At 41.7% G+C, this 15,468-nt stretch overlaps 2 protein-coding genes across 3 annotated transcripts; one reads left to right on the forward strand and one right to left on the reverse strand.

Annotated features, from left to right (window-relative positions):
* Nucleotides 1-194: 194 nt before the first annotated feature.
* LOC114879938 (coiled-coil domain-containing protein 112-like) lies at nt 195-6,408 on the forward strand. Its single transcript, XM_029195369.2, has 6 exons — nt 195-499; nt 563-666; nt 747-1,004; nt 1,067-1,706; nt 1,764-1,985; nt 2,050-6,408. The coding sequence occupies exons 1-6, from the start codon at nt 195-197 to the stop codon at nt 2,093-2,095; spliced, it is 1,575 nt and encodes a 524-aa protein (XP_029051202.2). The 3' UTR covers nt 2,096-6,408.
* Nucleotides 5,899-15,396, reverse strand: LOC114879939 (nipped-B-like protein). Of its 2 annotated transcripts, XM_029195372.2 has the most exons (4): nt 14,954-15,396; nt 14,745-14,842; nt 6,976-13,514; nt 5,899-6,240 (listed from the first exon to the last, which is right to left on the reverse strand). In XM_029195372.2, exons 2-4 carry the CDS (start codon nt 14,766-14,768, stop codon nt 6,234-6,236), a joined length of 6,570 nt encoding a protein of 2,189 aa, XP_029051205.1. In that variant the 5' UTR covers nt 14,769-14,842; nt 14,954-15,396; the 3' UTR covers nt 5,899-6,233. The 2 variants fall into 2 exon arrangements, with proteins under 2 accessions (XP_029051205.1, XP_029051204.1); XM_029195371.2 differs by lacking the exon at nt 14,954-15,396 and having other exon boundaries at nt 6,976-13,932; nt 14,745-14,833.
* Nucleotides 15,397-15,468: the final 72 nt, after the last annotated feature.

Here is a 15,468-nt window from a genome sequence, read left to right on the forward strand (position 1 = left end):
CTGTACAATAAGAATTTTCATTACGAATTTAAAAGCTGGAAAAATAATTGCAACATATGTACATTTTAAAATTATAATAAATTTCAATATACATAGTAATTTATTTAGTTAAGAAATAATTATAAAATTAAAAGACCTTCTCCCCGCGTTCCCACTCTAACGAGCAGGTGCAAGAAACATATGGAATAAAACTAATGGGGAATCGCTATGGAAACACATACGATGCTTCGTTCCATCTATTGAACGAATTTTGCCACATTTTTACGTTGAACGTCAAACTCTGCTCAATGAGTGCCAATAACAGTGAAGAAAAATATGACGCATCGAAGAAAAAAATGGCTTTCGTTGAAAGAGATCTTTATTTAAAACCATTGCTCAGGCTGAAGCAACAGGAGGATATCTTGGAGAAAGGACTTATTGCTGCGATTGAAAACATTAAATTAGATTCGAATTTATGGCGGGAGGTTGTTCACGAGTATAAAGAAATGACAATGAAAAGGTACTTTTTGAAAGAAAGACTAATTGCCTGTTTTAAGAAATTTTAATCTCTCTTATTTATCAGGCAGAATTTGTTTAACGCTATGTATAAAAATATGGAAAATATCTCTACGGAAATGGAGTCTGTGAAGCACATTGCAAGACATCCGGAAGAAATACAAAACCTAGGTACGTAGACCCTAGGTACCCTTCACCCTATAATAAATATAATTCATAAAAGGAACACGTCTGCTTGTGTTTATGTTTAGATATAAATACGTACAAACTAAAATTGATCAAACTTTCGCAAAAAATGCAGGATTTGAAGAAATCTTGCTGCATCGAGCCTCTATTGCAGGAACAGGCAGTTCTCGAGGCTGAATTACGCGAATTTCAGCCGAGTATTCAAAAATACGAGAATATACAGAAGAACGTAACATCTTCGGGCTCGAACAAAATGGAGACTAAAAAAGAGACTCAAGATTACAAGGACGTTCATGATTTCCATGCACTGGTTGCACTAACCGGTAAATTATTTCATTTAACATTCGAAATGGGGTTGTAAGTTTCAAGGAAAAATGTTGCACAGGGCATACCGGAAACTGGAGCATGGAGGACCATCTATTTTTTCTAAAAATGCGAAAAAAATGCGAGAACGTTCCAGCTTTGGTAGCAGCTATCCAAAAGAAATATCCGGATTTGTCCGTGGAAAGTATAGTGAACCACGAATCATGGTACAAACAGTACGAAAATTTGCGCGAGAAGCAGAGGGCAGCGGTGACGGAATGGCGGAAGCGGAAAGAGCGAGAGAAAATGAGGAACATCGAGCAACTTGAGAAAAGTACGAATCTTCGCGAATCGGAGGATGTTTCGAACGAAATGGATAAAGGAAAGAGGATGACCGTTTCGAGAAAAGTGAAAAGCTGCCCGGTGGAGACGAAAAGAACAAACGAAAGCGCTGGTTCAAACACAGTCGAGAAGAAGGAGTTGATTAGAAAATGGAGAATGGAGAAGGAGAGCAAACGCTCGATGGACGAGGAGCAATTAAGAATGCAGGCCAAGCTGAAACGAGAAATAGAAGGGAATAAAAGACAGAAATATCGAGAGAAGATCCAGGAAGCTTTGGAGGAGTATAGAAGGAAGAAATCTTTTGAAGGTGCATCGAAAGAGTTAAATGAACGCTGGAAAGAAAAGTACAAATTCGATGCAACGTTAATTAAAGCGTTCAGGTAAAACAAATATCAGAATTCTTCGGAGCATATGAAATCTAAAGCGATATTTTACAGGAAACAGGATGAAGAATACACGAAGAAAAGAAGAGATCTGATCGAGCGTTCAAAGAAACCTAGCAAAAGCGAGACAATTGGTATAAAGAAAATGGAACTGGTGGATGCAAGAACTTATTCCACATTTCTAAAAAGCACGAAAGTTTGGAGGGAAAAATGTAAGGCTACGAGCTGGACGAATCATTCGGATGATACTCGTTACATCAAAGATATCCCAAGGATGTAAGTAACATCGTGTAATATATTAAATCATTATTTATTTATTTACACATGGATGGTATTACAGATGTATCCGATGGAGGAACGAAGAGTCGGAGGATTTAAATATCTAACACGTGTTAGCTCACAGATTGAAGAACATCAAAGTAAAATTACAACATATAATTAATATTATAATTCATCTGGTAACTAATGCGACTCTGAAAAAATATTCAAAGAAGGATTATGCAGCTGTTTTTTATAAAAACAGAATAAGTGTATATATTTCCAGAAAGGATAATTAAATGATTTTCTGCAAGTAAACGATAATGATATGTTTCTTACTACCCCTCCGCTAAACTAATATTTTTTTTTTTTTTTTACCTATAATAACAACAATATTATTATAGGTACAATTAATAGTGTATTAATATATTTTAATTCGTCGTGTAACAACGTATATTTACAGTAGCTTGTACTTACTTCGTGTTCGAAGCCCTCTCCGAGTTCTTCAGAGTCGCTTCGTCGCTACAGACGAACGAGAGACATTTTTCCTATGTATCTTTTGTACTTCGTTTCCAAAGCGGCGTATCAAATATTCTCTACAATAATTAACAGTCTTCCAAGTGTTCACGGGGGTCGATTGGAAACAAATGAGACAAGAAAAATGAGAATTGAATCCAAGTGTCGCAAGTTTCACACCCTCCACCTGTGATCCCTCCACCCTATCAACAGAAGAATCTTTTTTTTTGTTTTTATTTACAATCGTTAATAAACAGGCTCTTTGTCGCTCGTTTGCCCAAGGAATCCGGAAGATGAAACTCGCAGGACGCGTTGATCGCTTCTGAGGGTGATTCACCATTGAAAACGCGACCTCAGCACAACACGACGCAGCTTTTTTCAATGATCCTAATTAAAAAAAAATAATAATAATAATCATAATTATAGATGGTGTGAAGGGCAAGAGGGAAATGAACGAAACCGATTGATACATACTTATGTTTATTTTTTCTTTACGAACGTACCGGTTTTTTTTTTTCTTCAGACGATGTACATAATAAGTTATGAGTAAAAAAAAAAAAAACGAGCGTTGGCATTATCCAGGACAATGGTGTGTACCGAGTAATTCTAAAAATAAAAAGATGGATCACTTTAAAATTGATTCCCACCCCGAGGACCGCTTGAAATTGTTTCCTGAGCGTGTTTCCAATCAAGGAATGAAAATGAAAAGAAACTGAAACAACAGGAAGAAGGCGAGGAACAACTTAAACGACGCGAAAAAAGATAAATTGTATTACAAGAGACGATTCCTTTTGTGTTCCCATCCCTCCCCTGAAATGATTTCGATCGTGGATAACACCAATTCTCCAACAATTTTTACTCAAATATATAATATATACTTTCTATGAACCTTCTCTGTTCGTTAATTCGATATTCCTTTTTTGTAGCTTTTTTTTCTGTTCTTTGTCTTCGTTAGATTAGCAAATACAAAAACATAGGTGATACAATATATATATCTATGTATATATATATATATATTTATATGTATAATATTATAATACAAATGTGCCTCGTACTGTGCTGAGTACGATTCGAGGAGGAGCGACAAGTGTCCTCTTTGCTCCTTTTTTTTTTTTTAATCTCCGCCTCTTTTGCATTCACATTTGTCGCGAACACGCTTATCCGAATTTATTAATCGCTAATATAAACGCCTATTAAAGATCACGCGTCTCTCCCTTTTTAATTCTCGAGCTGTGTATACATACATATACACACACTATATATGTATACACGCAACGTAAGAAATATAATCGCGTTTAGAATTTTACAACGTTACACCTCTTCCTTTCCACGTATCATTTTTTTTTTCTTTCTTTCTTTGTTTCCTAAAAAGTTTATTACAACGAACAATAAAAGTGTCTCGTGAAACGGCATCGCCTCTTGTGTCTTAACATTTAGTCCCTCGCACTCTCAATAACACTCATTCTCTGCCAAACAATTCCTTCCACCTCCTTGTAACCCAGCTTCATTATTATTATTATTATTATTATTTTTTTGTATGTTTGTTTCTGTATAATAAATATGTACACGCGAACATTTTGTACAGTTGCAAAGACCTCCTTTGATCCTAGATTTTTTTCAACCCCGGTTAATAACACTTTGTCTTATCCATCCCTCGGATTTCGCACCCTTTCGTTCGTATAGGCGCAACAGGTGGTCCAATATTCCAGGATTCTATGTTTTTTTTTCCACAGGAATTTCCAGCATCCATAGTCCGCGACGTTCGACTCGTGGAAAGGGTGCCACGCGTCCCTTTTACGATCGGCAGGGTGCTTACAAAGGGTGAGATCTTTGTAAGTTCGAGCGTAAAACTCGTCTCTTTAATTTCTACTAGCATTGCACAGTTCGGGGACGGTAAATAAAAAATAATGAAATTCGAGTTCTTTCCTGTTTAAGATCGGGCGATACCCAAAGGTTCGTTAAATAAATTTTCCATAATTTTGATGCAAGAAATGAGCGCGAATTGTTCGATCAAACTAGAGAATTTTATTTCCTCACTTCTTTATAATTACAATAAAATAATTCCTTTCAGACGATTGTGTTTGGGTAAATAAAAAACACCCATCTCCAATGACGGTTTTATATAAAAATAGTAAATCTAAATTATCAATGTAACGAATGATAAACGATTTGAAACGCAATAATTAAAGTAGAAAGATTAATATGTAAGCGAGTATTTAAAAGAAAAGAAAAGAAAAGAAAAGAAAAGTTCCTGAGACGATTTTCATCGCGCGCATTCCTTGCGTTCGCGGTTAAACAATAATCGAATGAATTGCAATGAATCATTTTTGCTGCCAGATTTATTTACGAGATATAGAAGATGAATGTACACATCTGAGCCCCAATAAAGTGCTACTTTTTTTCATCGAGATTAAAACGAAAGAAGCGTAATCACCTAATAAAACTTGCCAGCGTTCAACGGCAACTCGTATTCTTTTCACTTTCGAACAGAAAACGAAACGACGTGTGTAAATGCAAAATCGCGTAGTAACCGGAAAAAGGTAACATTCTCGCAGGACGAAAGAATTCTGATCCAGGTGAAAAAGTAGAAACCATCGCTTAGCGTCGTCACCGCACCAAGTTTCTCATTTCGAACCATTTCGTTTCTTCCGTGTCTAAATTACAGTCTTGCAACGAGCAGCCCCGTTTCGCAGATATTTCGTCGACGGTAGTCAACTGGCCTCTTATAAACGTATAAAAAAGACGAATTACCGCGCGATGGAAAAAGCGACCGCGACGTATCATTGATAACTGCTCGTTTTCCCCCAGAGAAAAGGGGACGAAGGGAAAGAAAGCCTCGCTACTCGACTTATTAATTCTGGAAAATTAAGGCGAACGGTGATTTCTTCCTCTTCATCGTCATATTCCCTGAGGAAGGCTACCGTGATCGGTAGACGCAGGTGTAACGAGTCATCGATAGAAAAAGAAGCATCGTCACGGAAAAAACGAGAGGTTTATCAAAAGAATCACTCTTGTTCTTCCTTCGCTACGGTTCTACTTATTCCTCTTTCATCCCTCAACCCTCACTCTCTCACTCGTTTCGTTTGTTTCCCTTCGAGAGTAAATTACTACATTGTAATCATATTTTATTTTTCTGTTGTTGCTGTTGTGTTCGTTTTACTCCTAAGCTTGTATAAAAACGATAGTTTTTTTTTCCAATACACCAAAGACGAGTGCATAAAGCAAACTATATTGGGACAACATGAATTCTGAATAAATACTTAATATTACAACAAAATCTTAAGTATTCTTCGATAATGTCACCGCTATATAGTTTGTAAGAAAATAAGATACTTTACTTGAAATTTGTATGTACAGATATTACAAACAACGTTTCATCATAATGCATAGGCAAATGTGTTTTCTTCATTTTCATTTTTTTTTTTTGTTTGTTTGTTTGTTTCTTTACTTCCTTTACTACACACTTTTTCTTATTTATACATGCCGTGGAGCAAGTCTAACGAATCTGTCCACCTACCTTTCTGACTATGCACGTTATCCCTTCTCTCTTGTCGATACCTCTTTCCCTCTGCTTTCGTTCTATCTTGGTTGCCTCTTTTCCTTTCGCCGAGAGCATTCTCCAAGAGTTCGATCCTCGAAACGGAAACGTACAACGCGTCGAACAGTTCATCCGTTCGCTCGTTTCTCGACGAACACTGAAATCTCCTGCCTTACGGGACAAGCTCCACGCACACTCACCCAATCTCTCTTTTACTCTCTGCAAAAAAGAAAACTAAAAGTATCGTTTCGACGTTGCTCTGTTATTGTTCGATATTATTTACAACAAACAGTTTTCCTCGGTCTGTCGACTTAAGGGGACTTGGTTCGACGCGTTCTCCGATCGAACCTCTGTCGCGTTCGATAAAAGATAAAGAAAAAGAATAAGGAAACAGAAGAACGAAAGCAAAGACCTTTGCGGTTCGTGATCGAACCAAGTTGAACCCTTTGAATTCGCGCGAACCATCATCGAACGTTTCAGCACGGAGCGAGAAATCTTTAGACGCGCGTCCACCGCGTGTCCTAGCCAACAAGATAAACCTAAAACCGCCGGCGAGGCGATCGATAATAATTATAATTCTCTCTTTCCTTCGCGCCTCGCAACTCACCCTCTCCCTCTCTTTCATTCTCACCACCCCTTTCGTCGAGTCGACTCGCAGACAACAGGTCGCACCCGTTCCCTAAAGAGCACCACCGTCCCTCTGTACATTAAGTTTCGGTCGCGTTCGGTTCACTTCCGGCTTGCCAGTCGGCTCGCGGTCCGTCGCGATATCAGAGCGTCCGGTTACATTGTCTCTCTCTCCCTCATCCACATCCCTCGCGAGGGCATGATTCGGAAAGAAAACGATCATTTACGCGTAGACTCGCTGGCGACACGCGTACACGCCTCGACCACCCGCGCATCGTACGTCTGTATTTATATGTACACAGGATGCGGACGCACCACCGCACTCACACTAGAAAATCAGGATCACTGTAGTCCTCGCCGCTCTCGCTACTGTCGGAGATTCTTCTCCTCTTCTTCTTCTTGTGTTTCTTCACCTTCTCCGTTTTGTGCGCGCGATGCTTGCGGTGCTCCTTCGCGCTGTCCGAGTGAGCGTGTATCGTCAGCTTTGGGACACGCGGCGACGCCATTTGTCCGGGAGCCGCGTTCATAGGCGGCGGTGGGTGCATCGGCATCGACACGGGGGGCATAGGGCCAGGGGGTGGCATCGAGTTCATCGAGTTATTCGGATGCTCGATCGTCGAGTTCATGTTCGGTTGGTACTGATTCGCAATCGGGTTGTTGCTCGTCGTCATCGCACCGTCCGTAAGTTTGCCGCTGTCCACTTCGGGGTGCGTCATCTTCGAGCTCGGGTTCTCCAACGAGTGGTGGTGGTGATGGTGTTTGCCACTCGTGTCCGCCTCGTTTCCTTCCTCCTCCGCTTCCTCTAGGTCAAATTTCAGCATCAGCTGTTTGAAATCGAGGTACTCCTTGACCAACTTCTTCCTGCCGTCGGCGTCGAGCTCAGCGTTGCTCACGCCCTCCTTCAGTCTCTGCAGGGTAGCCTTTGGTTTGAACAGTAAGTTGTTCTTACGGTTCACCGCCTTTTCGTAAACCTTCGCGGCTTCCGTTGGCGAGTACTGACTGATCTTTTGGTCGGAAAAGCCGTACAGGTCCTTCAGGTGTTGCCTTAGATTGAGCAGCAACAGGAAGCCTTGGCTGGCGGTGATGTATTCTCTCAGCAATGTCGTGTCGTTCGGAAACCTTGCCAGTAACGATTCCTCGTCCTCCTCATCGTCCTCTTCGTCTTCCAAAGACGACATCAACTGGTCGGGCCGAGGCTGTCCATCCGGTCCTATCGATCCTTGGCTCTGATGTTGTTGCTGGTATTGATGTTGCTGCTGGTGATGGTGATGCTGTTGAGAGGACGTCGAATGACTGCCGCCTTCCTTCGGTAACAACGCGTCCTTGAACGACTGCAACAGATTCGTGCCTGACATCGAGATGATGATGTCGATGTGGTGAATGATGAACAGTGGCTCGTCTTGCACTTGATATGTAAAGTAAGCGAGATTGTCGGCCAAGTACAGCATCTGGGATAAGCTCGTTTTAGCAGACTCGTCGAATTGCTTCAGGAACGAGAGGACGATGGCTCTCCTCTGCTGCTTCGTGTTCCTCAGAATCGTGTAAAGGAAACCGTTCAAAGCGCCTGGAAACTCGCCCTCTTTCACCCGCATACCCCTCACCGTCATGTCGTTCTGGAGAATCTTCTGCAGCCGGTAGCTCAGCTTGATGCCCAGCTGAGACTTCATGTGAATGAAGCCAGGATACTTCTTCTCGATGTCCTGCAACTGCTTGTCGGCACTGTGACTGACCGCCTTCTCGCAGTCTGTGCTCATACAGATCAGATAAGGGACTATCTGAACCGGGTGCACCAAACCTTGGGCCAGGATCAACTGGATCACCTTAAGGGCCGCGTGTCGAACGCTTATGTTCGCGTGCAAAAAAGACTCGAGGATCTCCTTCACGTACAACTGGATCACGGTACTCGCCATTCCTGATGAGACGTCACCCATCTCCTTGAGGTTCTCCTGTTTCGACATCTTAGCCCACTCCATGTCCTGCTTGATCATCCTCTTGTCCTCTTCCTGCAGGTACACCTCGACGTTATTCAGCACCTGAATTCTCATGTGAACCAAAGCGTTCTCCGATGTGAGCAGATGATGGTACAATTCCTTCAGCTCTGGTAGCAACATGAATTCGTAATGGCGTATGCACAAAGAACCAATGGCAGACAGAGTAAATTGTCGAATGTCGTCGTTGTCCAAATGGACGAAGTAATTCAACGTCTCGAACACTTGATCCTTGATGTTCTCCGCCAGTCCCTCGATCACTTCCGGGTCGGTGAAGTTGAAATGTCGCAACAGCAGGCCCACGGTGAACAACGCTCTCCTGACGAACGGTCTGTACTTTAAAAGCATGGGATTCGTTGGATCTTTCTCGTAAAACGATTTGTACTCGGTCAAGTGTCCGTAATATTTCTTAAAGCAGTCCCGGATTAACTTAAAATTTCTCGTCACGTTGTTAACTATGGATCCTAAACAGGAGAGACAGCTGGCTACCACAGATCTGTCGTGTTGCAATATCAACTTCACGGAATCCTCCTCGAGCTGTGCTAAAAAAGTCTCGCTAGGATGCTCCATCAACGGTACCACGAGTTCCAGGGTATGCGCCACGCTGCTGATGATCTGATAATCTCCCTGCGTCTGACACTTTAAACTTAGATAAGGCTGTAACGTGATCGCGTGATTGACTAGCAGTTGCGGTCGTATTTTAGCAAACAGATACAAGGTTGTCAAGCAAGCGACCAATCGTTGCGAAGATCCCTTCTTCTCCGACTTCTCGGATTCTTCGAGGTTGGTCTCCTCTAGCCGAAGCACGTTCTCGATCAAGCAATCCACGATTTGTTTGCACGCAGTCAACAACGCCTTCGGCGGCTCGGTTAACATCTTTGTACTATCTTCTTTATCCTCTTTCGGCTTGAACAAACTAACCAGCAGCTGTTCAAACCATTCAAGACCCATGTCTTTGCTAGCTGCCACCACGTCCGTGATGTTCATAACTTTTCTCAACAACGATTCGGAATCGAGAGTGGGACGTTCCCTGACCGGTGTGAACCACATGTTCTGGAACACCTCCATAACTAATTTCCTAATGCCTTCCTCGTCGTTCACTCGTCTGATCATCTTCACGCATATCTCGGGAATCTTAGGGAAGTCCGGACACTCCATACAGATGTCCTTTAAAATTTTAATCACACGCTTACGAACGCTCACGCCGGTATCTAGGATCCTGGCCGACAACATGTCGTAATATTTATCTATTAATTCGGGCCTACTTAGTACGAATTTCCCTACGAGATCGACGGCTGCCTCTCGCACAGACGTCGCGTGATCTAAAAACGAGTGTTTCACCCCCAATTGCATATCTACCCGCGCCAGCACGCTTGGATCCGCCTCGACGATCATCGTCAGACACTTCATCGCTTTCGTCCTGATGGCGATCGACGATTCCGTTAGCACGCGCAGAATTTGCTTGAGGTATCTGTCGAAACTTTGCGAGAACGGCCTCTTCGAGGCTAGATATTGCGATATTAGTTCCGCAGAATTGTAGTCGATGTAAGTTTGAAGAATATCCGGCTTCGTACCGGTACTGTACGGCCTTATTCTACTTATTATGTACTTCTTTTTCTCCTCGATGATCCTGTATGCCTCCGAGTTCTTCTGTTCGTTATTCTCGTTCTCGTCTGGGTCCGCTTCCTCCAATTCCGATTCGGACTCCTGATCGCTCGAATGCTGTTTGTTTTTCTTTTTCACCCTCTTCTTGTGAATCTTCTTGCTCGGGCTGTTCTTCGACTGACCGACTCGCGACTTCTCCACCGCGCAGTCTCTGTACCATTGGGCCAAATAAAAATGACGGGCGTAGCCGAGGGCAGAATCCTTCGTCCCGTTTACAGCCAGATAATCAAGAAGTACCTTCTGTAAAAAAACTGTCCTCTCCTCGTCCTCGTTCAAACCCGGTATCTCTTTATCCTTCACCTGATCGTAGTCGGAATCCTTCTGCTGTTCGATCTTGATGTCTTTTATAATCTGGTCGATGGTGGATAATTTGCATTGAGAGCTGACCGCGTCCTTTCTTAATCTGGCTGCAACTACTCCGAGGTAATCGATCGACGCTACCCTCAGAGCCATATCGGAACTTTTGTTAGAGAAATGACCCACCAGCAGATTTCCTAACAGACTCAACAGCAATTCAGCCGCTGGCCATTCGGGCTTGTTCACGGTGGCCAACAAATCTTGGACGAAATTCTCGAACAACGGCCTATAATCTATCTCCTCTCCTTTACTGCCGCACTTGTTCAGGAACACGGATAAAAAATTGCCAGCTATCCTGGTGGCCGTCTCGTATTTGTTTATGATCATAACGTCCGCGTCTACGTAGCTCGTCTTCTTCTCCTCCTTTTTCTCCTCCTCCTCCTGCTGCTGCGACTTCTTCTGCTGAGGAAGTACATTGTCCGGTAATACCACCACGCATTGGATCAGTTGCAACACCAAGGCTGTTAACATCTGTATATGATCCTCGGAATTCAACCTGTACGTTCTCAAGCTCCTCTTGCTGCTCGGAAGCCGAGCTATGGATGCCAATATATCGTCCAACAACAATCTCCTGTGTTTCTCGTATTTCGTGAATATAACGGTGACCAGTTTCAACGCGCTCAACTGAAGATCGCTAACAGACTCGACGAAGAAAGGTGCAACGCCCAGCGTAGATGCATGGAGAACGCTCGTGTCCGTCAATACCTGTATGTTCAATAATTCGGCAAGAAGACCGACCAATTCGTGCATCTTGTTGTAAACCTGAAGTATACTTTTCTCCCGTACTTCCTTCATGTGACCCCGTTTCTTACGACCGCTAGAATTATAACCGTCAGTCTTTTTTTTCGCGTCTATCTTGTAAACCGGATCGAAAGATGGATAAATGGTGTTTTGCAATTGAAATTTCATAAAAAGAACTATTCTGTCGATCACGTCCTCTAGATACACCATCTTAGGCATGTTACCAGAAGTCATGATGTGTAACGCGATCAAAGATGCATCTACAGCGCGTTGTACCCTTTCCATAGCTAATTGCATCCACAGCCGGCTTTCGTCAACATCGTCGTCAGGATCGGCGAGCGGTGATACTTTCGCTCCGTCTCGAATGTTTTTCTCCAATATGTTCAACAGTCTGACCAATCGATCGGCGGGAATCGATTCCATCGCGCCGAGAGCCTTCAACTTCGCCGCTTCGGTGCATAAATCGTGTAACTGATACTTAGGAATTAACAATTCTGGAGGCACATCACCGTCGTCGTCAAATTCGGCATTGGTTGCAAAATCTTCGGTATTTTCGAATATCGTTTCTATGGTGGAGTTGAAACGTTGATAAGTATTGGTTTCCATCAGTTCTTCCACGCTAAGCTTAGCCAACACAGGGACGAGTTTCTTTTCAATTTTTCTTATTTTTGGTTTCGAAGGTCCAAGTGACATCTCTTTCTTATCGTCATCTTCCTCGTCGTCGTCCAATACCCTTCTTCGCCTGCGCGTCTTTTCATCGCTCTTCTTCCTTTCGGCTTTCTCCTTTTCTCTTTGGACTTGACGCTCTTTCGCTCTAGCCTTGAAATATTTATTGTTCTTACCGATTTCCTCCTCGCTCTCCGATTCCGACTTGACATCGTCGCGGTTCGAGATTCCCATCTTCGCGGCCCGGCTCGGGGATTTTTCCGCGAACGCGGCTAAACTTTTCTGCATCAGGGCCTGGTCCGCTAACGATAATCTATCTAACATGACAACCGGTTCCTTCAATTTCTCTGGTACCGGACCGGGTATCTTCGCACCTTTCTCGGAATTGTTATTCTGTTGATGCTGTATCATCGGTGTTGGGGTAGCGCTTAAGGTATCAACCATATCGCTGCTATCCATGCTCGTATAAGATGTCGTTTGCGTCGTTGACATAAGATGTTGCGTCGTATTGTCCATGGTTTGTTTTGCCTCGATGTTGTCGATCGGTATATCAATGTCGGAAAGACCTGTTACCGGGTCGAGTAAAAACTGTTGGCTCTCTTGTACTGTACTACTTATGTCCATCGGTTGATGAGTCCCTAATGGATGGTGTACTTGTTGATTCATCATAGGGTCGTATATGTTTGGCTGAATATTAATAGGCTGATGTTGTTGCAAAGGCATATTAGCGCGCATAGGAGATGCCATATGCATGTTATGTTGAGGTGTCATGCCAGCCATATTGTGGTGTTGAGGCGTTACGTTACCGAGGGTTGTTAACGGTGTCCCAGGAGAACTGAGATGCGCTGGAGAGTACATATTTGGTTGTGGAGTCATGTTGGGCAAAGGATTAATACCAGCGGGCGGAGGGAGTACGGTTCTAGCGGCAGCGGGATGAGCTGGACTACCTTGAGGCGTTTGTCTCGACCCCGAAGAACTCGAGTAAGATGGCGAAAACCGTCCATAGTTTGCGGATGTTTGGTTGGTATGCATCATAGGTGTACCTTGGGTCCAGTTTCGTGGTGAATTATATTGGGGGCCTTTAAACACGTGCGGGTTTATTTGTAAAATTGCCTTAAGTAATTCTGGAGTATTTTGCTCGGTTTCTAAAGGCTGTTCGGTATTTGCGTAATTGTCTTTCAGTTCAATATGATCGGACGACGTTTGCGATAAGGATAATATTAACTGGGGCACTAAGTTTTCGTTTCGAACACTTAGCAATATTTGTGCTTCCTCTGCGACACGTGGATGAAACAGAAGGGACTTGTTTGTCAAAGTCTGCGGCAACGGTGTTGGAAGGGGCATTTCAGGTAACAAGTCGGTCAGACTCGCGATACCAGCGAGAGTTGTGATTGGCACACTCGGTATAACCCCGTTCATCTTGAATTTGACTTGTTCTGGCATTACAGCCTGGACAAAAAATATTAGTAAAATTAGGTCCAGTGTCCTTACATGTACTCTGAGGTTCATAGAATTATCCAACTTAAGAAACACTGCACTGGCATGTTAGAAAAGTTTTGCTCACAGTATACGATAAACATAAATCAACAGAACATATCTAAATGCACTGTTTTCACAAATGTTTAAAGAAATCATTGTTAAATTCTTTTCACTCGCATTCTCAAGACATTCTGACATAAGGAATATTTCACTGTCAAACAGAATTATATCTAACGCTTATCAAAGAACACTAGCACTAAAGCATATACTGGGAACTTAACAAAGTCTCTTTTAAGTTCCCATGATGCACAAGACAGTATCAACCAAATTTTGATGAAGCTCGTGGATCCTCCAATAAACGGTCCATTGTTAACAATAATTTCTTGTCCTGGAACAAACAACATACCGTATCAAGTATTGTATTACTCATGTAACTAACCTCTTATATATTTAATATATAAATGTGAGAATCTCTTCAAAAATTAGTGCTCCAAAATACAAATTTCAAAAAAATGTATTATTTTTTATATATATTATTAAATAATAATGTTAACATTATTAATTATAAGAAAAGGAGTATATATTGACATTTAAATTCATTTTATTAAAAATTTGAAAAAGTATTTTAAATATATGACTTTCATATTTCACAATGAGGTTATATTACAGAGAGATTAACAAAAACATGTTAATCCCTTCATAAAGGTTAGAGTAACTTGATACAATTTCTTTTTGTTACAAAAAAAGTAAAATAAAAAAAAAATTTTGAAAATCTATTGTTCACTAATTGTGCATTGAGGGCATCACTGATTCATTCATGATAATTATAAAAATAATTTATATATTGCAGTATGATATATTATGTATACATATATATATTACAAAACCATAACAAACAGTATTTTGTCAAATTAATGCAATTAAATTCAAAATTATTTCAATATTCTGCACAGATTTGATTAAATCCATGTTAATATAATAAATAAAACACATAGAAACCAGTACACATTAGATAATATCAAAAATCAAGCTATAAATGAAACCAATGCTCGGCGTACACTACGTCACAGAATGTGTCATTGTTTTGTACAAACCATATTTATCTCAATGATTTCAATAATTTTTATCACTCACATTGATAACATTCATTTATAATGTCACATTTCTATCACTAAGATCACATAAAGCTGTTATTATTACCTCCTGTTGACAAGTAACTACCATCCAACATCATACATATGATAACATGGCCTTAGGAGCGATGCTACGTACTGGAAATCTCCCAACTGAATGCAATTCTGTCAAATAATAAAATTGTCAGGGTCAGTATTGTTAACAATGTCGTTTGTACGTGATTTGACAGAAGAAAATAAAGTTGAAAGTCAAAGTTTTTGTGTCAATTGCCTTACCCGACTATGAACAACGATTATTTATATTGCAGAATGCGAGCAGTGAATGGAATTTTGGCGGGAGGTGTATCATTATCCAAGAACCCCGTGTAGTTCAACGCGTAGAAATCATCAATATTTACACGTCTGGGAAAAACAACGGGCCCTTCCGTCCGAATCTGCTCGCAAAACTTTTCGTCGAGAAAGATATTCACTCAATTGTCATCCGTGGTTGTGGCCTATTTGGTTGGATACGTTTTCTCATCGATCACCAAGGAATGCACTTAACTTCGTGGCACGGCACGATTTTCACTCACGTTTCTCACGACACCGCGTAAACATCGCCATGTCAAAGGTGGTGCATCGCGGGGAAAACAGTATTTATAGTGTGAATACGAGGAAAACAGACACAAAGGCGTCCATTTTGCTCAGCAGCGAGTTAGCGGAAGTTGCGTAGTAGATACAGGCTAGATACAGGTATACCGGCGCTACGGCGTCTTATTTCAAATTACGATGAACGGTTCGCATGAAAGCGA

The sequence above is a fragment of the Osmia bicornis genome, chromosome 8, assembly GCF_907164935.1.
Source record: "Osmia bicornis bicornis chromosome 8, iOsmBic2.1, whole genome shotgun sequence".
Taxonomy (NCBI): domain Eukaryota; kingdom Metazoa; phylum Arthropoda; class Insecta; order Hymenoptera; family Megachilidae; genus Osmia; species Osmia bicornis.